The following is a 22,394-nucleotide window of genomic DNA, read 5'->3' on the forward strand; positions in this document are numbered from 1 at the left end:
CCGTAAGCGGGATTACGAATGTTTTCATCGACCGATTTTACCCAAAGAGCATGATTTTTTGATTCCCTGTACGGGGTACGTTCACAGCTTCTCTCTTTTCAAACAACAACTCTGAATCTACCTACTTCGTGAGGTAGTAACTAAAAATTTGTCTGATGCCATTCTGATCAGCCATCTGATCTCGGGGTCAGTTAATCAAATTGACAGCTACTCATAGTGGTAACTATTATGAGTAGCTGTCGATTTGATTCCCTGACCCTGAGGTTAGTTGGCTGCACGACACGTTTTTAAGTTACTAAGTTCACTGCTAAAAACTTTCTTAATAAAATTTAATTTAATTAAAAATAAACAAGTTGGAGGTGAAAAGCACAGAGCGAGCTGGCTGAATCTTTCTTCTAAATATGTCCTAGCTTTAATTCTGAAGACCTTTACCCAGCTCTGCAGGCGTTACTGTAACAAGCCATCTTTCGTGCACTGAGCTAATCTTTAACGTTATGAGAGAGGATAAAGGAAAATCTGGATAAGAATGGAAATCCCGCTAACGGATGTTTTCATCGACCAATTTCATCTAAAGAGAATGATTTTTTGATTCCCTGCACGGGGTACGTTCACAGCTTCTCTCTTCTCAAACAACAACAACTCTCAAACCTACCTGCTTCTCGCCCGGCATCCCGCTGTCGTCGGTGTCCATGCTCATGGTGTGCATCGGACTCTTGAAGTTGGCGGTGCTCGAAATGGCCGCCACCTGTCCCGGATTGCCACTGTCGCCGATTTCCATTGCACTGCCCTCGGAGTCGGCACTGGACTCGAGCGAGGGGTCCCGCATTTTCCGCCGCTCCTTTTTCCGATTGTCACCGATCCGGGTTATCTGGGGCGTCGAGCTGTCCAGGCCCGGGGTCGTGGAGCTACTCAGCTTGGAGTGGTTGGTGATGTGGTGCTCTTGGATTGATGGGGTTACCAGATTGTGCTGCGGTTGGTGCAGATGGTGTTGAGTTTGATGCTGGGGATGGTGGTGTTGCTGCTGGTGGTGATGGGGATGGTGCTGGGGTTGATGGTGCGGATGGTGTTGCTGAGGTGCATGTATTTGAGCACCGTTCTGGGAGAAGATGTTCTGGTCCAGGAGAGGGTTCTGGAAGTTGGCGTGGTGCAGCGTTCCATTTTTGAGGCTGGAGAGGTCGAAGTCAACGACCTCGTTCTTGAGGACCGTTACGGTGGGAATGGTTTGCGGTTGAGAACCGTAGATGGGCTGATACAGCTGAATGTGACGTTCGTCGATGTACTGGTGGTTGATCGTTGGGATATCACGGGCCTGAATCGGGGCAGGTACGATAGGATAAGGTCTGGGATTGACGGCACTCAGCGTGTGGAAGCTGGAGCCACCGATCTGGGTGAGGCCACTTTGGAGCGGCGTCAGGGGGGTTGGCGTTAGCTGTGTCAGCTGCGTTAGAGATCCACCCGTTCCGGGTGAGGCTGCGTTCGGAGAGATTGGCACCGGGACGGCCGTTACTTGCGGTAGACTAGGTTCCGGGGCAGCCATTACGGTATCCGTGTAACCGTGGAATTGACTCTGGAATGATGGCAACTTGGGGAAAGGCTCGAAGCCCCCTCCGCCTCCACCTCCGTTCGTGATGACGGCACGCTGATCCTTGGAATCCATTTCCCAAGGTCTGGTATAGCTACTATTGCTCGCTTGAGACGATATCACATCACCTCCGTTTGTGGAACCGTTCGATCGTTCTTGACGGTCGTAATAGTCCCATGAGGGCTCCAGTTCGGCGGAAAAAGAGGCAAACGAAGGTAAACTATGGTCGGCAGTTTCCTCCGCAGTGGTTGCGCTCATCATCGATGTCATACTACTACATCTTAGTCACTGGGTTCGAGTTACGTTCGCAAAAATGTTTCGAAAACAAACAAAAAAAAACGGGAAATAAATACAACACACACGTTCACACGCGCACGGCGGACCACGTCCAAAGATTGAACTGGAGTACGTTCACGACTAGACCAAACACGATGACGCTCAAACTTTGAAACCGGCACAATAGGTTTTCTTTTCCCCACAAGCTCTTTCACCTTCTTTTTTAAAAAAAATCTTCTTTCCACCACAGACTGAGAGGTAGCTTTTTGAACACTGGGTAATTTGATAAAACTTTCTTCTTCGATTCGGGTTTCTTTTTGGTATATTTTTCACTAAGCTCCCTGTCCCTTCTGCGAGCGTCTCTCAGTGTCTCACTCTTCGGCGTCAATAAATATTCCCAACTAGTTTTTCAACTTCTTCTCCACGGATTTAAGGTAACATTTGCACTTACGATCGAATAATAATTTGAACACTGGTGTTTTTGTTTTATTTTTTTCTTAACTTTGCGCTAGACTATTTTTTCGCTATTGATTTGTTTATGTTTTGTTGTTTTCCGTTTTGTTCATCTGGCTTTTGCTTACGATTTGTACTTGTGATTTGTTTCCGGTTACGGTTTTTGTTTTGTTTTGCTTTTTCAATAAATAATACTGCTTCCACTTGTGCTTCCGGTTTTCTTTTGTTTTGCTTATTATTGATTGGGTTTTTAAATTTTTGGTTTTTGTTTTCAATTTTGAAATCAACTTATTGTCGGTTTGTTTTGCTCATCCAACTATTTTCACTGAATTTGTTTTTGCTTTTCGCTTATTTGTGACTTGATTTGTTTTCGTTTTGTTTTGTTTTAGTGGGTAATTTGTACTTTTCTGTCGTTTGTTTGTTTTAGTTTTGGTTATGATTGGTGGATGATTTTTTTTTTGCTTGCGTGTGTTTTTTCGTTTGTTTAGGCAAAATCGTTAAACAATTTCTAAATTTAATGACTTGTTGATTTGGTTGGCTTATGTATGATTTTAATCGTATCGTAGTTTAACCGAAATAAATTAGCGCTTTAAGAATTAGATTTACTGACTCGAACGGGTTTGATGAAGTTTAACTGAACGAAATTTATACTTAGTTGTTGTTTGAAGTAATTTAGGGTTTTTGGTAGTTTGAATAAGTTAAATAAATAAATAAATTAGGTTACTGATAAATTACATAAATATAATTTAACTTAATTAGAAAACGTTGTAGATTAGACTGAAGTTTCACTCGTGCTGCTTCATTGAATAGATTGTTTTTGTTTTTCCTAATTGGCTTTGGTTTCAAGTTGCTATCGGCATCTGGAAAAAATAGAGAAAAAAACAAATCATGAGTTTTTTGTGAACAAGAAATTCTACAGGAATATAAACACTCTGAATGCCATTTTGTTTTTTTTTTTTAAAGGACTATTCCTTCAGGACTAAGCTGGATATCGTAAACAAAAACCTTCATATGGTCCAGTTTGGAAGAAAATATGTATGTGCGGGAAAAAATATTTATGACGTTCCCCACTAATTGCTGATTCTATAAAATAAAAGCCCCGCACAAAACATCGCGAAGCCCGGCCATAACTTCCAGGACCGCCATAATTTCCAGCTCGGTACCCGCAAACAAATAACTCGTCCGGTTCAGGACTTCGTTCGTCAGGAGCTGGTTCTAGAACTTGTTGTTTGCGTTGATTTTGGGCTGGCTTCCTTTTTCGGAACGGAAGGTCCTGCTGGAGCGAGAAAACCTAGGAATAAAATCTCCCGAATCAGCACTTTGTGTGTGCGAAACCTCATAAATTATCCCGCAAACGGAGTTTCCCTCGGCATTCCAACCAAACTGCTCCCCACCCAACCCAGTCACCCTGATTTTATTGGGCGCCATTTGTTTTGTTTTTATTTGGTCTGTAAGGAAAAGTTTTTATCACCTACTAGCGACGACGGAAGCGTCGCGGCGCGGCACACCAATAAATGGACGCCAAATTCACGTGAATCGGTTTCCTGGCGCCCTCTTCGAGGCAAAGCTCACGTGGATCCAGCCTGAATCACAAAATAGGTGAGGGTGTGGGATGAGAGGTTGTTTTTCTAGGTTATGTGCAACTTGTTTTCACTTTCATTCAACCAGTAGTAGTGATTCGGTTTTTCCTCCGGTGTGTCACCGAGTTTCCGTGAATGGTGAACGTAAACGTTTATTTTTTTCTTGTTCGGTCTTGCCTTCGATTGAGCGGAATCAGTTCTCTGATTCCGTTCTGCTGGATAAGAGATGGGAAGAGGAGGATTAGCTTCTGGGAGGAGAATAAAATATCAATTAATCCAAATTGCTCCCTGACATACAAAAACCCTTACTTGTGGCATGTGGTATATGGAACTCATATTTATGTTTATGTTTTTATCAACTCGGAGGTTCAGAAGGATTCGATGAAAATGTTTGAAGCAATTTGTTACAACGATTGAACGGATGAATCATTTTAATCGAAAAGGGGATCGTTTAGTTTGAAAACATTCTTTCGAAACACATATATAGCGCGGAATTATGAACCCAGCAGACAGTTTTTCACTGTCAAATATTGTCAGCAAGTACTTTAGACATGGAAAATTACTCCAAAAATAATAGCCAATCAAAATACGTATTTAGTACTGGAATAAGACTTCCAATAAAAATCGGTGGAACAAAAAAACTGACTTTTTCAGTTAGAAAAAAAAGTGAACACAGAATGAGACTTCTGCTTATACAAAATGACAATGTTGATAGAAATTACAACCTATTTTTTATGATGGAGCTTTTTTCTTCTTGAAAAAATGTTTATACAATGAGGTAGATTGAGACTTCACCATGCAGTTGAGAAATTAGATCGAAAGTTCTACTAAAAATAAATAAACATATCAAAAGATAGATACTTCTGCTCTCAAGAAGTTCCAAAGAAGAGTGAAACAGGTGGAAATCTAGATTCTCTGACTTCTGCTTCCAGGCATCTAAGAGAGTAAATTGCATTTGATTCTAACTTTTGGTAAACATGAGATGAGATTGTGATTTCCATTTATAGAGAGGTAGAAAGTTGAGTATTTCGGTAGGAAATGACAAACTAGATCTCATCTTATTTTACCGGAATTTCGCAAAGCGTATGCCTAATATTGAAGATTGAGACTACTGCTTAGAAAAAAAAATTATCAAATGAGATTGAAAGTTCTACTTGAAGAAAAAACTATTAAAAGATTGAAAATCTATTCTTTTTGAAAATCATCAAGCAAATTGAGACTTCTGCTGGTTGATAAAAAGGCTGGTTGAGGTCTACGAAATCAAGTATTGATGATTGAGACTTCCGCTTTGAAAATTTGATGATGGTGTTCATTGATACGTTTGAGCGTATTGAGTTCTCGACTTCTAAGTTGATAACTGAAAGAATGAAGTATTTTTAAAATATCAGGAGGTTGAGATTTTGGATTATAGTAAGGTTGCCAGACTCTCCAGTTTATCCCGGTTTGCCCGGATATTTAATACAAAACTTGGTTCAACTCGGTTGGCTGGATTTTGCCTGGATTTATTCACTTTATTTTTCAAAACAAACAAGAACAAAAATTGTCTTGTAAAGTTTTTTATTTATGCACACAAATCGAAAGTTTAAAGCAAGATTAACAAAAATAATCATGAAAGGTTTATTGAACGTCTACAGTATGATTTAAAAACTACTGATAAGTTATGATGAAAACAAATTAATTTATTTTCTTGATTTGTGTTGAATAGTTCCTTGGTTTTGACCGAATTTGCCCAAATATTGTCCGAATTTATGGTCGACAATTTTAAAATCAAATGCCCAGATTTGTCAGTTTTTTTAGATAAAATTGCCCGGATACGAGCTTAAAAAAATTCTGCAAGCCTTTGTTTATGGACAACTAGCTGACCCGGTTTCAATTCAATCAAATGTGTTGAAAAATTTCAATTTTCGTTTATATGTTCATAATATTAAATTTATTTTCAATAATTTTACAATAAGACTCTAAACTTGAAATTGGAATTGCATTGCAAAGGATATGAGAGTTTTTTTAAATGATTTTTTTAAACGTGATCTAAAATTTGTTTTTGAATCATCGTTTTAAATCTAAAATGAAGGCACGAACTGCCATAAAATCATTTTTCGTTTAAAGATAACGTCACATAATACACTTGACTCCATTTGATTGATAATTTTTCGAGTTATATAATACAAATATTTGGAAGACTTTCCCTCCTTCTTCCCGTTTCTCCTCTAAAAGTAGGAGGGCTTCTAAATGATTATAAAAAAACTTTTTTGTACACTTATGCTCTCTGACGTGAAATATGGCATCTATAGCTTAATAGGTTCTCAAACTGAGTGAGAAAAACGTGTATTGAAGCCTCCTCCTTCATTTCCGTCTCTCCGATTTAACGAATCCCTTGTTCCAAAAAAAAAATAGAAAGATACATTTCTCGTAGAAGCATACGTTATTTACCATTTTATTTATAAGTTCTCAAGTTATACAAAACATTGTCCAGAGCTCCCTCCCCCTTTCTTGTCCACCCTTTGGAAGTAGAAATTCTAATTTTTTCAGGGTTTGCCCAGATGTTTAATACAAAATTTGGAAACAGTCCGGCGCAGCCCGGTTGCCCGGATTTCATTGAAAAATGTCCGGGTTTACTAACGTTTTTTGGCAAATTACCCAGACAACCAGAAGTCGTATTTTCTTTTACAGATTACATCGTATAGAATGTTATTTATACTCATTTTCGTATATCTGCACCTACAATGTGCGGTCCATGCATATTCTTTATCGTATTTAAAAGCATTGCATGATTTTATTACGACAAGAAGTATTTATGTACATATGAACTCGACCTTTGTGTACGACAATTCGCAAAAAATCCGTGAAACGACCGATATACGGTGATCAGCCGTGATTGAGAGATTTTGTCGTGCTATGCATAAAATAATTCGAAATAAAAAACGTATATAACTGCATTGATTCGTAATAATGTGCATGCAATCGTATACCTTTACAAATTAATTCGCATGTCTGATTTTCGTAAAACGTATTTGCTGGCAATCGTAAAAGAATACAAAAAAGTTCAATAAAATCGTTTATGATAATGGGACATCGATGATTGGAATCGTATTAAAGGAGGCTTCAAAATGTTGGTCTATTTTTAGATCATCGATGACGTGTTCTACGATTTAAAAGATTTGAGTTATAGAAATATACGATTTGCTTTTGGTTCAATGCCTTTGAAGCAAATCCCCTTGAATTTATATATTCCAGATAGCGTCGAGGAACTATCATGAGCTGCTGATCGAATCGTCAGGGGATCAAGTCCAGGCGCTAACAATAAATTCATGAACGTGGAAAAAAATCAGCAATCAGGCAAATAATAAATGTGTACGATATAAACTTGAATTTGACAGCAAAAAAACACATTTCCTTGAAACAATCTTACTTTTATTATTTTTTGGGGATGATTAAACCAATTGGTTTAAAATCCCAAAAAAAAAATATTTATTTTTCAACTGACGGAAAATGAGAGCCCTGCACTCAAGTCGCAAAAGACGACCAAATAAGTCGTCAAACTTTCCATATTGTTACGAAAAATGTCGTATATTACAACCTCAATCATCTATATGATGATGTGAATTGTCAGAGTATATTCCAAATAGAATCAGGGTAGTCGTAAATGATGCGCATGGCAAGTCGTGCAAATCGTAATTTAATACAATCCAAATCAAGAATATGTTTGCTAATGTACCTATATGGCCTCCAAAATTATACGTATATACTGGTTTTGCTACATTATATACGATATGTTTACACGTATATTTGCACGTATAATTGCGTTGCAAATTCGAAATACCCACCAAATGGTTGTCTGGGTAAAAACAAATAGTGTTGTAAAATATGCTTCAAAACGAGCTTTTTTGAGTATGTTTTATAAAGAATCATGAAGGGGTTTTCAGCTTTAAAACAATTAAATATCTGTCAATGAGTTTTGAGTTTTGATTTTTTTTACTTGATTTGCCCGGAAATTTTCCGGATTTTCAGTCGTCAATTTTTAAATCAAACGCCCAGATTTTGTCAGGTTTTTGTTTAAAATTTCTGGGATTTGTTCGGCTTGGATACGTACTGGAAAAAAAAACTTGGGCAACCTTATCTTAAACTATTTGTTGTTTTCATTGGCTTTTTTCAGCGTGAATCAAAACGAAATAACTTGCCAGTTGGATCAAAAGGTTTCGAGTTTTTTTGGCGATTCGCTCCTCCTCAGTGGGCCTTAAAATCAAATTTATTAATTGTATAATTTTCCGTTCTACAAGAACTTATTGTATGAAAAGCTCCTTCGCCATTCCACCCTTCTCATTGGAGGGAGAGAAGGGTCTCAAAACAATAAAAATCACATTTCCGTGCCCCGATATACTTCCATGCGAAATTTGGTTTCGTTTGTTCGATTAGTTCTCAAGTTCTGCAAAAAATTTAATGGGAGACTCCCTCCTCTATTTGTATCTTGACAATGGATGGAAGAGGAGTCAATAGTCAATAGTCAATAGAAACATTTTTTGTTCCCGAATAACCACTCATGTTAAATTTATTTTCATTTGATTGATTAGTTCTTGAATTAAGCAAAAAATTGTATGGGAGCCCCATTTCCTTCTTTCTATCTCCACACTGGAAGGAAGGAGGGGTCTCAAACTATCTTTTAAATTGTTGAAAACTCACGTTTTAGTGATGGAACAAAGTTAATCTGTATTATCATTCTTCGTCTACTTGTTTCAATGTTACTTGTATGATTAGCGATAGCCCATTTGTCACTATTTATACTTGGATTCTCTGACTGGGAAAATATTCATTTCTCAATGAGTAAAATGATATTCCTACTCAGAATAACTGGCAACGCTGTTGTGTTACCACGAAACCTAATTTGAGTAGTCTCGCTTAACCGTGTGATGATGTAAACATTTATACTGTCATCATCATCACCTTTATATTGTTTGGCAATCATCAATTGCGAATTTCCAAAGCATGCGGTGAACCAAAACAAACAATGTTTTGGTTTCGCCGACGCAGTAACAGATTTTTTCTGCAGATTCGGAAGAACGTTTTACTCTGGAGGATCCGAAAACAGTAAGTTCAACATAAATATTTCTCCTACAATACAAAATTTGGAAAAAGTCCAATTCAGCCCAGTTGCCCAGATTCCATTGAAAAAAGCCCGGATTGTGCCCAGATTTATTCACTTTATTTGCCAAACATACAAAAAATGGTGTTGTAATTTTTTTTATTCATGCGTCCAAAAACGAAATTTTTCAAACAAGTTTGATACAATATTTACAAAAGGTTTTCGGAAGCTTAAAATACAATTTAAAATCAACTAATGAGTTTTGATAAAAAAAAAATTCTTGATTTACGTTGAGTAATTTTTGGGTTTTATTCAAATTTTCCCAGAAAAAGTACAGATTTTTGGTCGATAATTTAAAAATCAAATGCCCGGATCTTGCCAGGTTTTGAGCTAAAATTTCCCAGATTTGTCCGGCCCGGATACGTGCTGAAAAATAATCTGGCAACCTTAATACCCAACATTATACACAGTAAATTTTTACCCCGATTTCCTGCAGAAAAAACCCTGGAAACGTTCAGCAATCCAAATTTTTACTAGAAACTAGCCAACATTCTGCGTCTTGTTGATTTTACCAGCAATTTATTTCCATTGCTGAAAAACCAGCAATCGATCGGTCAAACTTGAATTTGTTTTTGTTTTTGTTCAATATTTTTGTTTGAATCCATTTTCCAGCGATGAAGCATTTTAACCAATGGTATATTTTTTCGAAGAGTTAAAGTATTTTGTTAAAGAAGCTATTAATATTTATTTTTATTTCAGATGGTGCCTGATTTCAAATACTTTGCGAAAAGTGGCCAACCCGTTGGCAGAAATTAATTAATTTTGTTTAAAAAATTTGAAAAATTTCGCTTAAGAAAAATGAAATTACTGACCTGGGGACTTATCTTATTTATAATTATAATATCTTATTCAGAATCCAAAAAAATTCGGTTAGTTAAAAAAAAAAAGCTGACTTCCAATAATTGCGTTAGCTGGTTTCCAGCATTTGAGATAAAAAAAAAGATTTTCAGTAATTAAGTTTGCTGGATTTTAGCAATCAAAAATTGCTAAAAATTTTGCTAAAAAGCAGCGCGACTAAATCCAGGCAAATTTTGCTGGTTTCCAGCAAAATAAAATTTGCAGTGTACACTGTAAATTTTTGCTTCGATTTCCAGCAAAAAAAATTGCTGGAAACGTTCAGCAATCCAAATTTTTGCTGGAAACCAGCAATCGATTCTCTTATTGCTGAATTTTTCAGCATTCGGTTGTGTTTTTGTCATTTTTGCTGGAAAATCAGCAATCGGTTTTCGAATTGCTGGACTTTCCAGCAATTGGTCTAGTTTGCTGGAAAATCAGCAATCGAGTTGTCAAATTGGAGTCTGTTTGTTTTCGTACGCTGAAGCAAGGTGAGACTCTTTTTCACGAATTTTGTTTATGTTAATACTATTTTATTATTTTCCTCTATATTCTAGCAACCAGACATCAAGTCAAGGGTGAGTTTGTATTGGAAAATGGATTTATTGGATTCATGGAAGGTTTTAAACAAATCTCTATTTCAGGTGGCGGATGATTATCACATTGGCAGAAAGCTGCCACTCCGGAGGCGATGTTGATATAATGACAAAACATATGTCTCTGCTAATTTATTTAATTCATAATAAAAAAAAAAATGGTAGAAAATAAATGTTGTTTATTACTTATCGTGTGCACAGCCAGTTTCAATACTTAAATTCGAATTGAAATATAAATTTGATACCAAATACAGCCGAATGGTTTGATAGAAATAGCTGGTTTCCAGCAATCTGGATTGCTGATTTCCAGCAATTTGAATTGCTGGAAACCAGCATTGATGTTTGCTGATTTTTCCAGCAATCGATATTGCTGGAAATTTTGCTGGAAAGTCAGCGGGACAAAAACCAGCAAAATTTTGCTGGTTTCCAGCAAAAAAAAATTTGCTGTGTACAATTATAGTGGCAGCCAAGTCGGGTCCAGTCGAATTTCGAAAACCGACCCTAAACATTTTGTAGATTGGCCCAAAATACGGACCTGTGCAAAATTTTAGCTCATTCGTACTTGATTTAGGGGTGCCTCAAAGCGCTCAAAGCTTCAGATTTTTTACCCTCGAAAATCAACAAAGGGGGGAAATATGATAAATCGAAATTTTAACTTTGATGCCAAATGACTTGAAATGCATAAAACGTTTAAATCCGATATATCGAGAATTTTGTCAAAATGGAAACAGTTTGAAATATTTTCTTTAAAAAAAATAGGGGGAAGTTCTTTTTGTAGAAACGAATAAAACTAACTGATATTAGAATTAAAAAAAAAATCACGAAAAATTATCTTGTGTGCAAAAGTTTTGTACCGAAAAGTGTCAAAAGGAATTGATTCTTCTACTGGCTTCAAGTAGATCTCCTTTTAAATTACAGTGTCAATTGATAAGTAGAACTTTCATTGATAGAAAATATCGTAAAGATCCTTTATGAAACGATCTTTTTCAAGAAAATTGTTCAAATAAAAATGCTTTTAATGGAAGACTGGAAAAATTGATTTATACATCTACAAAAAAACTTCTGCTTGAAAAAAAAATACATTGTTGTCATTTTAAGTTTCTAAAGCAAAATGAACACAGTGGACTTAAAATTTCTTTTTAAAATAAAAAAATGGAAAAAAAACGAATCAATAATGGTCTTGAAAAAACAATCACAAGAAATAAAAATGCTCTGAATTCTTGGAACAATAAAAATGAAAGTACTTTTTATAGACCAATCTAGAAGTTTTTATTATTATTAAATTTATTTGTATTTTGAATTTCCGTTTCAAATAAACAAACTGTGTACAAAATCAATGTGGCTTTAGACTGCCGCCGAAAATTAAGCTTAAAAAAAACTAATTGTATTGCAAATAAAAATTTTTGCATTTGCTTATTTTATAACATTCGTTTCATAAAAAGAAAATTCTCGCGTATGAAACATCTTAAGAATTCACAGAAAACTGTATCAAAAGAAATCATAAAAATTCTTAAATTTGTATTTTACATAGATATAGAATACATATGTTGTCCGGGCTACTTATAGTCTAAATGGGAAGAAGGTGGAATTAGTTTATTTAAGTTTTTGTATTTTTTCGTAATAAAACTCTTTGTTCACATTTTGTTTCATTCGACTTAATGAAAGCTCACGCGAGAATTACAGAAAAATGACACTTCTGCTAGCTTAAGGGGGGGGGGGGGGGGGGGGGGGGGGTTAGGGTCTAACGGGTATAAAAAAACACAATTTTCACGATTTTTTTCTAGAGCTATCGTTCAAACAAATGTATTCAATTTTGTTTGCATTATACAAAGCATTGTTAAAAGAACATTTTGTAATTTTTTCGTAGAAAAATATTGAAAAATGAGCCGGCGACGGAGCACTGTCGAGGATGCCTTTTAGAAAACAGGATTTGCGGTGGACACTGTATCTCAGCACAGAATCATCTGAAGTCAAAAAATCAGAGCAAAATATTTTTAATAGATGTTTTTCTGGACCCCAACGTTTTTATTTAACTTAAAAATATTTTTATGAAATTTTTGTGGCTGTTTGAAGTAAAAACTACGATTTTTCACTTAAAAATCCGCCATTTTTCACCTGTAAAATCTCCCCAAAGTAAAAAAAATCGAAAAAGAAAAACGTTGGGGTCTGGTATTTTATATGTAGAAAATATGTTCCAAATTTGAAAAGAATCGGATAAGTTGTTTTCAAATGACGATGTCCACGGACTTTAAAAATGTGCTCTCGAGAAAAACGCGTTTGAAGTTTCTGCTCTTGCTTTCTTGCAGTATTAGATAGGAGGAGATAAAGTCCTATAACTTCTACAGTTTTGCTCCAATTGACTTGAAAATTTGACACAACATTCTTGAAATGTTTTACAATAAGAAAATAAAAAAATAAAAAAATCGATTTTTTGAAAGTGTTAGACCCTACCCCCCCCCCCCCCCCCCCCTTAAGTCAAAACAAAACCTTTGCAATTTCTGCTTCCAATACAATTTTTGATTAATCACTTTTATCATTCTGATCTAAGAATACAGATGATTTTTACTACGAAACCTCTCCTACAACAAATATAAACCTAGAGTTTCAACATAAATCATTCCGGAAGTCAAAAATAGACCAATAATTCACGAATCGATTCAAACCAACAAAAGTAAAACGTGTTCAAATTGAAGCGTGAAACTTTGCGATTCTTTTATTTTGTATTTTTGACTTTGTGATTTGTTCCGGGAAGTTACAATATATTCTTCTCGAAAAATTTCGTTGATGTCAGCCAACAAAATGAAAAAAAAAGTAAAGCACCAGAAGAAAAAGAATTAGATTCCCATTTCTATTTTCGCCCACCAAAAGCTGCCAGTCAGTGGAGAAGAAAACTTTCAAAATAAATTATAAAACTTTCATTCATCGACAGGAGGCGGTTTTTTGGGGAATCGGGATTTCCACAACTTCGACTCGATGCCGGTGTGCCGAAATCTATTTGAAAAAGCCAGGAAAAAGTTACACGCAGCAACAAAGCAGGAGGAAAACACACAGGACACGCAAAAATTCACACAACCAAAAAGCGACGGCCACAAAGCCGGGTGAAATGAAGGATAAAAATGGCTGCCGGGTGGCGGTTTTCTTCCTACGTCTTCGTTCTGGCAAAACGACAAGCTTATTCTTTGTTTTGGCTAAGCAGGAAGAAGGAAAAAAAAGTTTTTCCTTCCAGCAGCCACTGGAGTAAAACGTCTGACGTCGACGACGAAAACGACGACGCCAACATTTGCTCTGTGAGCTCTCATACACAAAGAGCATAAATTTCTTTTCAATTGGGTCACTTTTTCATTAGGGATCTTACTTTTATTCAAATTACGATTTTTTTTTCTTTCGGTAGCGATGCCATTTTTTCTGAAAGTTAAGAGCCAGATAAAAAAAACCTGTAACTCAGCACGAAAAAAAACACACTTAATTTCTTTGCCTGAAAAAGTTCCAATGAACAGCTTTGCCGGGACAAGTGCGCAGTCGGAGAAATCAACCTACTACTATAAACGGAGAAAAAAAGTTTCATATTTGCGTACTAAAGTATACAGGGATACGCATGAAGCGTCCCGATCTTTCTTTCCTCATGTCCCAGGTGCTCCTCGATCCTCCGAGGCTGACCTTAATGAATAACTTAAAAATGGCGACTAATTAGTTCTCTGCTAGAAGAGGTTTTTTTGCGTTTTTTATTTCCTATCCAGTATTCGAAAAGGCGTCGTCATCGTCCTTGCGCTCCCATTAAAAACGTAGCGCGCGTAAGAAGTGAGAGTTTCTAGAGTTGTAACCTTTAATTATGACATCTTGTGCCAGTCTTTCGTATTCGTGAGCATTAATTTCGAAGTAGCAACAGGAAACTGTCCGATACCACCCGGAGTTATCTGCCGGCTACCATCGATCGATCAGGCCGGATGATTCCGCGTGCAAAAATGTTATGACCATTATTTACTTTTATTGACGTTTTTTTTCAGCTTTTTCTTTGTTTTTTTTTTTTTTTTTTGTCGAAACTGTTTCCATTTAGATAGCAGATGTGCGTTCTTTGTTCGGAATTTTTCGACACTCAGTCGGCATTTTTGAATTTGTGTAGTGGTTGATTTTTCGTATAAGTATTTGGCTTCTCGTTTTCTTCTTGTATGGCGACCGTGAAAAATTTGTTGAGTTTATCTTTGAAATTCGTTGAATCATATTTTTTCAAAGATCGCAATGCTTTGCAAAGATCGTAATGCAAAAACGTATTTCCCGGTGTCGATTTTCGAAGTTATTCTAACTCAATTCTTGTCCAAAATAAAGTTTGGATCATGATTTCACATAACCTTTGGGGATAAAAAATCAAAACAATTTCTGTTGCCGTTACTTTTTCGGGTTTAAGACTTTCACACAAGCAATCAACCCGTTTATGAAGGTGCTGAAGGTTGATTTTTTGATTATAATATGTTCCACGAGTATTTGGCTTTTCGTTTTCTTGTTGTATGGCGACCGACAAAAATTTGTTAAGTTTATCTTTGAAATAGGTTGAATCATATTTAGCAATGCTTTGTCAAAAATGCATTTCCCGGTGTCGATTTTTTTTTTAAAGTTCTTCTAACTCAACCCTTGTCCAAATTTCAGTTTAGATTGTGACTTCACATAACTTTTGGGAAAAAAAATCTAAACAATTTCTGTTACCGATGCTCTTCCGATTTTAAGACTTCCACAAAAGCAATCAACCCAGGTTGATTTTCCGATTAAAATATGTTCCACAAGTATTTGGCTTTTCGTTTTCTTGTTGTATGGCGACCGTCAAAAATTTGTTGAGTTTATCTTTGAAATTGGTTCCATCATATTTTTTTCAGAGATCGCAGTGCTAAATATTTCAAAAATGCATTTTCCGATGTCGATTTTTTCTAAAGTTATTCTAACTCAACCCTTGTCTAAGATAAAGTTTAGATCGTGACTCCACATAGCCTTTGAGGAAAAAAAATCAAAACAATTTCTGTTGCCGTTCCTCTTCCGGTTTTAAGACTTGTTCACAAGCAATCAACCCATTGGTGAAGGTGGTGCCAAAAGGGTGAAAAGCTCCGAGCGACGCTGCGGCAGCTAGCTAGCTTGCTAGAAATTGAATTTCAGAAAATAATATTTCGCATGAGTTACGTTTTCAATTTACAATTTATTCTACGCTTTTTTTCTCTCTTCCTGCTTGCGTTGCTTGACTTCAAGTGCGCGCTTTGCCACTTCCCTGTTATCCCAGAGCCACAAGTCAATTTTTATCCTAGATCACGCGTCATCTTTCTGGTTGCTTGCTTGCTTGCTTGCTTGCTTGCGTCTTGCCTTGCCTCGACTTGACGCGTACCAGTGTCTTTCGCCGCGGTGGTTGGGGGATTCTGTTTTCGTTCCCTGGATGAAGGTGTCGATTTGCGTTTCTCTTCCTCCTCGAGAGGAGGCTGCGGGTGCTTGTGGGAGGATCGTGCTTAGATTTCTGGTTATTTCTTCTTGGTTGCCAAATTTATTGGTACGTACCCATACCCAATTCAGGAGAAGATGCGTAAGCAAGGAACAGCGACAAATTTTGCATTTGCTAGATTGCTTTTCCTGAGGCCCCATTCCTTCTGCTTCTTTTCCAGTTTTTGATTTGGCTACAGCATAAGGATGAGGTGATCCTGTATCTCAGCAAATGAAGATGGCGCACAAATTTGCACGTGTCTTCCAACCAAATCAAAGAAAAACCGAAAAAAAAAATCTTTGAAAGCCTAACAGAGCAGCAACAAGAAAAAAAACAGCAAGACTTTTTTTCAATTATTCCACCGTTTTTGGGAAGCGAGCGGCGAGACAAATTTAACATTCATCCTACGACGAGGACTGCTTTTAGAAGTATTTTCGTTTTGTTTCTTTTTTGGGAAAGATATACAAACACAAGTCGGTTTCTTGCCAGCCTGATTCCATGTTTTACTAGGAAGGAAGAAAAGCGTCGTCGTCGTGTTTCGTCGGTTTTAATCCCAGTCATGGAGCGCAAATATTTTGTCTCCGAAAGCCGCAATCTGTACCGACTTTGTGCCGATCCACCAGAAGGCACAGTGTGTTTGCGCCAAATTTTGTCAATGAGAACAGAAGTTTTGAGAATTTTCTTTAAGCTTCTTAAAACTTTAATTTTTTTTCAAAAAATAAAAACTAGTAAGACTGACGATTCAATTCTAATCGTGTGAAGAAATGAAAAACCTTAAGAAACTTTATGTGTTTGGTTTTGATCACCGCACTTTCTTGTGGTTTCTTCAATTGATATTTTTCGGTGATTTACGACCTAAAATTTAGTACGCCGAAACGTAAAAAAACAGCAGTCTTATTTATCGTCGTAAATCACCGAAAAATATCAATTGAAGAAATCTTTAAGAAACTTTACAGTGAGAAATCACTATGACCCAAACTGTGTAGTGCATTCAAAGAAAAATAACAACTCGATGGCTTTTCTTCAGCTAGAGTACATCCAGGCGTTTCTTCTTCGGATCTCATAAGCATCACACAACCCCACACCCACCCACCTTCTAACACGTGAAAGGTGAACCAATCACACGCGAAAGGCGTTCGATACATCATCAAATTCAGGTGAACTCATCCATGAATATTAAAAATATTGTCGGAAAGTGTAACATCGGCGTCTTCTCGTCGTTGCCGAAACCTAAGGTGGAAAGGGGGGATGACAGACACGTGAAAATGACTTTTTCATCTCGTCAATGGTAAGGACATCATCGAGGAAACGACGACGACGACGACTGGAAGAAGATCCCGAAGGAAACCGCCGCCGCCGCCCTGAGGAGGATTGATTTACCTCCAAGAATTCCAGACACGATTGCGTTGAGTGACATGTTGGTTTTTCTATACCCACCTGTGTGTGTTTTTTTCACCATTGGTTTTCTCAATCAAACATGGGACACATTCGGGAAAAAGGTCCTTGGCGTCTTCCGCCGTACCCAGTTCGATTTATTGTGCGATGGCTTAGGATTGAGGAGCAACGATGAAAAAAAATCCCAAGAAAAAAACCTTCCCAGGACCTGTCGAACTTTTTGATAGACTCATTTTCGTGTAAAGAAGATTTGAGGCTCAAATTTGTCTCGCCAGAATCCGACGACGGGTGGAGGAAAAAAATTCAATATATTTTAATATCCTTCTTTTTTCTCCCATCTTTGGTACCGCTTCCTTGCAAATGGTGTGAAATTTAAAAGAGATACATTTGGAAGGAATCGCAGAATCATTCCATCCTGAAATAAATTTTGTTGCTTACAGAATTTTTTGAGATGAATCCACTCACTAATAAGTTAATTTGAACACAATTCTTAATCCCACAACAACGCAAATTTAAATCTCAAACCCAAGTTGGATATCTGGTTGGTTCTTAAACCAAAATTGTTGATTTTTTTGCGCAAGCAACGGGAATCTGCAACCTAGGTATTTTGGGTTGCATACACAAAGGCGCTAAGCCTTACGAGTTGTTTTTGGAAAACTATTAGCCTATGTCTTTATTAATAGTTTAACCTAAGTTTGCCAGATTGCGCGGTTTTTTTTGGGTTTGCTCGGATATTTAATACATAATCTTGGAGTAGTTCATCCTGTCCCGGTTGCCCGGATTTCCTCGATAAATGCCAGAATTTTGCCCGAATTTATTCACTTTATTTGGCAAATCCAACAAAAATTATGTACATATTTGTGTTATACATTTTTTTTTAATTTTTGCCTTCAAATCGAAATTGTATGAGCAAGTTTTATAAAAATAATCATGGAAGGTTTTTGGAAGCCTAAAATACGATTTAAAATCATTCGATGAGTTTTGATGAAAAGCATTTTTTATAATTATTTTTAATTGATTTTTGTTCAGTAATTTTTGGTTTTTGTCAAAATTTGCCCGCATATTGCCCGGATTTCTGATCGTCAATTTGAAATCAAATGCCCGGATTTGGCCAGGTTTTTATATAAAATTGCCCAAATTTGCCAGCCCAGATACGTGCTAAAACAATTCTGCAACCTTAGTTTAACCAAATGCCGTTTTAATTGTTTTTTTAGAAAGAATTTATGCCATTCCATCAAAAATAAGATGGTACCTACAGGTTTATTATATGTATGGTCGTAAGAAAAACTGCCACATAATATTTTTGCTAAAAAAATGCATACATAAATATTAGAAAAAAGGGATACTAAGAGTATCTATTTATATCTTCCGACAAAAATTCTTTTATATTATTAGTTATTAATTTTCAATACTTTCGAAAATAAATCCTAAAAATTTCCAATTTTTTTTTAAGCTTTAAAAAAGAAAAGGGATGTTAAAGGCTTAATTTGAACGAAAAACTTTGGTGAAAATGTATCAAATATTAAGGAATAAATGTTAAAGAATAAGGTAGGGGTTCAAATCATGTTTATTTTCAACTCTTGTAAACTTGATATATTCAGATATTAGCTGAGATCTTTGGTTTCAAAGTATCTTCAATAAAATTAATGTTTAAAAAACAAACCAATGAAATATATTTCCAGCTAAAATTTCTAAGCCAAAGGCTGAAAGTCTCTTATAATAAAGAAAAAAAATCTAAAACCTGAAGTTTAAGTGCAAGTTTCTTTATCAACAAAAAATATCAGTAATAATTAATTTCATCTTCAAAATCCTGTGAAAAAAAGATACAAATTTAAATTTAGAATTTCCAAAGAACGTTATCTTGAAAATGAATTCAGATCTTATTTTCGATTAGTGGTTTTCACCTGTTTTGTGTTTTTCTTAGGCAATTTGGAATTTTAATTCCGAGTGTGAATTCTGCATTTTGAATCTGAATAAAAATTCTTAATTTAAAATCGATTTTTGTGTCTTAATTCTAGGCAAAAATTCCCAATAATTATGATCCAAAAAGGGCATTTTATAACAGAATCCTTAACCAGAAATCGCTTAATTGTATTTCGAATATTTTTTTTGTCTTTATCGGGGAGACTTTCAGCCTTTGGCTGGTTCGTCTCTAAGTGTTTCTAGTTTGAATATTTGATTTCCTATATGAATTCTTTCTTCAATACTTTATTCGTAATTGAACTAGTGAATTTGGATGAAAATTCCGAATTATGAAACTCTGATATTTCAATTCTTGATCACTATTACTATTATGAAACTTTTTGAAGATTCACTTCTGCATAAGAATTAAATGTAAGAACTTATCCAAATATGGAAAATTGTTTGTAATTTTATTTTATTTTTTTTTTCCGGGATGATGAGTTTCGAACACAAAAACAAATCTTATTTCAGGCTTGAAAGCAAAACCAAGATTCGAATATATGTAGTTTTGGTCCCAATGATAAACTGAACTGCAATTCAAGAAAACTGGATACAGATTCTGCAGTCCGATCACAGGCAACAAAGTTTGTATTTTTGTTTAAAAAAAATCAGACAACATCGGAAATGATTCAAACCTACACAGTAAATTTGTGCCCCGATTCCCAGCAGAAAAATGCTGGAAAAGTCCAGCAATCCTAATTTTTGCTGGAAACCAGCAAACATTCTCCTTCTTGCTGATTTGCCCAGCACTTGATCTTCATTGCTGAAAATCCAGCAATCGATCTGTCAAACTCGAATTTATTTTTGTTTTTGGCTTTTTGGCTCCATATTCTAGCAATGAAGCGTTTAAACCAAAGTTATGTTTTTTTCCGAGGAGATAAAGTATTTCATTAAAGAAACTAATAATTTGCATTTTTGTTTCAGATGGAGCATGATGTCTAATATTTGGCGAAAAGCGGCAATCAAAGTCGCTGGAAATTTTGCTAAAAAAACCAGCAGGACGAAATCCAGCAAAATTATTCCGGTTTCCAGCAAAATAAAAATTTGCTGTGCAAGCTTACCAGATATTTTTTTCCGCACTTATCCGGGCAAGGCAAATCCGAGCTATTTTATCTAAAACCCTTGAAAAATCCGGGCATTTGATTCTTAAGTTTTGAACCCAAAATCTGAAAACATATTCCAATTCCAATTCCAACTGAAGGAGTGTGACATTCAAGGAGAAAAACGCCTGAGGTTAGGCAGTGCCATTTCTTTAAACCCCAACAACAGTTACTTAAAATTAACCAAGTTTCTGTTTTGAAGTTCAGTGGAATGCTTTTAGAAAAGTTGAAAATCTGAGTAGTTGAGGTACATATTGATTTGGTTTTTCGATCGAACGTGTAGTTCTTTTTTCAGAATAGTATTTTTTTAATTTCTCGTGAAGGTTTTTATACGGAAAAAATAAAAGGATTAGAAAAAGCATTCTTATTTGCCAAGAATTAACGGGTCTTGCTTGGATATTCAACGCAAAAATTGTAAAAAACATCGATTCGAATCGATTGTCTGGACATCGTGCAAAAAATAGGCAAAGTGTATTTTTTCTTAAAATTCATCACAAATTCAAAGAAAATCTTTAAAAGTTTTGCTTTTCAAAAACATTTTTAACAAATTTGTCATGTAAAAACTTATATTTAAAGTTCCAACTGGAGGAGTGAAATTTCAAGGAGAAGAATGCCTGAGATTAGGCAATGCCAATTCTATAAACCCAAACAGCAGTTACTAAAAAAAAATCAGTTATTTTAAGCATTTCAGAATATTTCCTACACATATTCAGCCACGACGAATCTGGAAGAAATTTTTCCTTATGAACAAGTGGATTTTACGAAACTTATTTGGTTCCATAAAACATTACAGTTTACAGTTTTTTTTTCTGATTATTACATTTTTAAAATTTGGGCTTTTTATATAGCTCAGTTGGCAAGTCTGTTGTCTCCTGAGCCGATGTCCGCGAGTTCGAGCCCAAGAGTAAACATCGAACACAGTTATACCGGATAAGTTTTTCAATAACGATCCGCCAACTGCAACGTTGATATAAAGTCGCGAATGCCATAAAGATGGTAAAACGACTATAATCGAAACAAAAAACAAACATTTTTAAAAGATACTCAGATTTTGCCCAAAGTTTGACCGCATTTAGGATTGAAACTTTAAATTCGGTTGCACAGGTTTTGATTGGTTATCAGGAAACATTTTGTCCAGATCTGTCCGTCCTGGATATGTGTAGGAAATTTACTAAAATGCATAAGTTTGCTGATTTTTTTAGGAACTGCAGGAAAGGCATTGCCTAACCTCAGGCGTTTTTCTACTTGAATGTTGCACTCCTCCACTTTAAACTATAAATAGAAACTTCCACGTTCATGTTTTTGCAAAATCTAACAAAACTTCAAAGTTTCAAAGTAGAATACTTTTTTCGAGCTATTTACATTACATAAACATTACAAAATTATTGGAAGGCTTGACATTTAAAAGTCCAAGATTGAGAAAAAATCGGTCCTCCAAACACAAACAGTTATAACTTATAATTGTTGGCTTTTTGCGGTCTGAGATTTTAATAAAAGATCTTTTATTTGAAATACCTGACATTTCCAGGCAATCTGGAAACTCTAGTTACTTGACTAGAAAAAGCCACGACGGGCTTGCTTGGATATTCAACGCCAGAATTGTAAAAAAAAAAGGTTCGGTTGGATTGTCTGGATATCGTGCAAAAAAGGTGCAAAGATTATTCGCCCATTTTGACAGCAAACAAGATTGTATTTAAACTCGGATGCACAGATTTTGCTTGGACATCAGGAAAAATTTCGTCCAGATTTGCCGGGGTTGGATTTATGTGGGAAATATTCTGAAATGCTTGAATTAGCTGAAAATCTGCTATATGGATTTTTTGAAAAGGCATTGCCTAACTCCAGGCGTTTTTTCCGTGAATGTTGCACTTCTCAGGTGGAACTTCAAATCTAGAGTGTCGAAGTTACAGAAAAATATATAATTCCACTGAGCAAGTTTTCATCACAGAATCTGTGCCACAGAACACAGAATTTCAGAATTATTCATAGATTTCACAGAATTTAAAAATTGGATACCAACGTTTTTC

The 22,394-nt window shown here is 35.8% G+C and overlaps 1 protein-coding gene across 1 annotated transcript in view; it reads right to left on the reverse strand.

Moving 5' to 3' along the window:
- The window catches only part of LOC129752462 (methylcytosine dioxygenase TET-like), a 119,738-nt gene that overhangs the window by 72,287 nt on the left and 25,057 nt on the right, over positions 1-22,394 (reverse strand). The window contains exon 2 of the mRNA XM_055748241.1: positions 653-3,171. Within this exon, the coding sequence (XP_055604216.1) occupies positions 653-1,852 (1,200 nt within the window). The 5' untranslated portion in view covers positions 1,853-3,171. The remainder of the gene's footprint in view (positions 1-652; positions 3,172-22,394) is intronic.

This window comes from Uranotaenia lowii, chromosome 3 (genome assembly GCF_029784155.1).
Source record: "Uranotaenia lowii strain MFRU-FL chromosome 3, ASM2978415v1, whole genome shotgun sequence".
Classification (NCBI taxonomy): Eukaryota; Metazoa; Arthropoda; class Insecta; order Diptera; family Culicidae; genus Uranotaenia; species Uranotaenia lowii.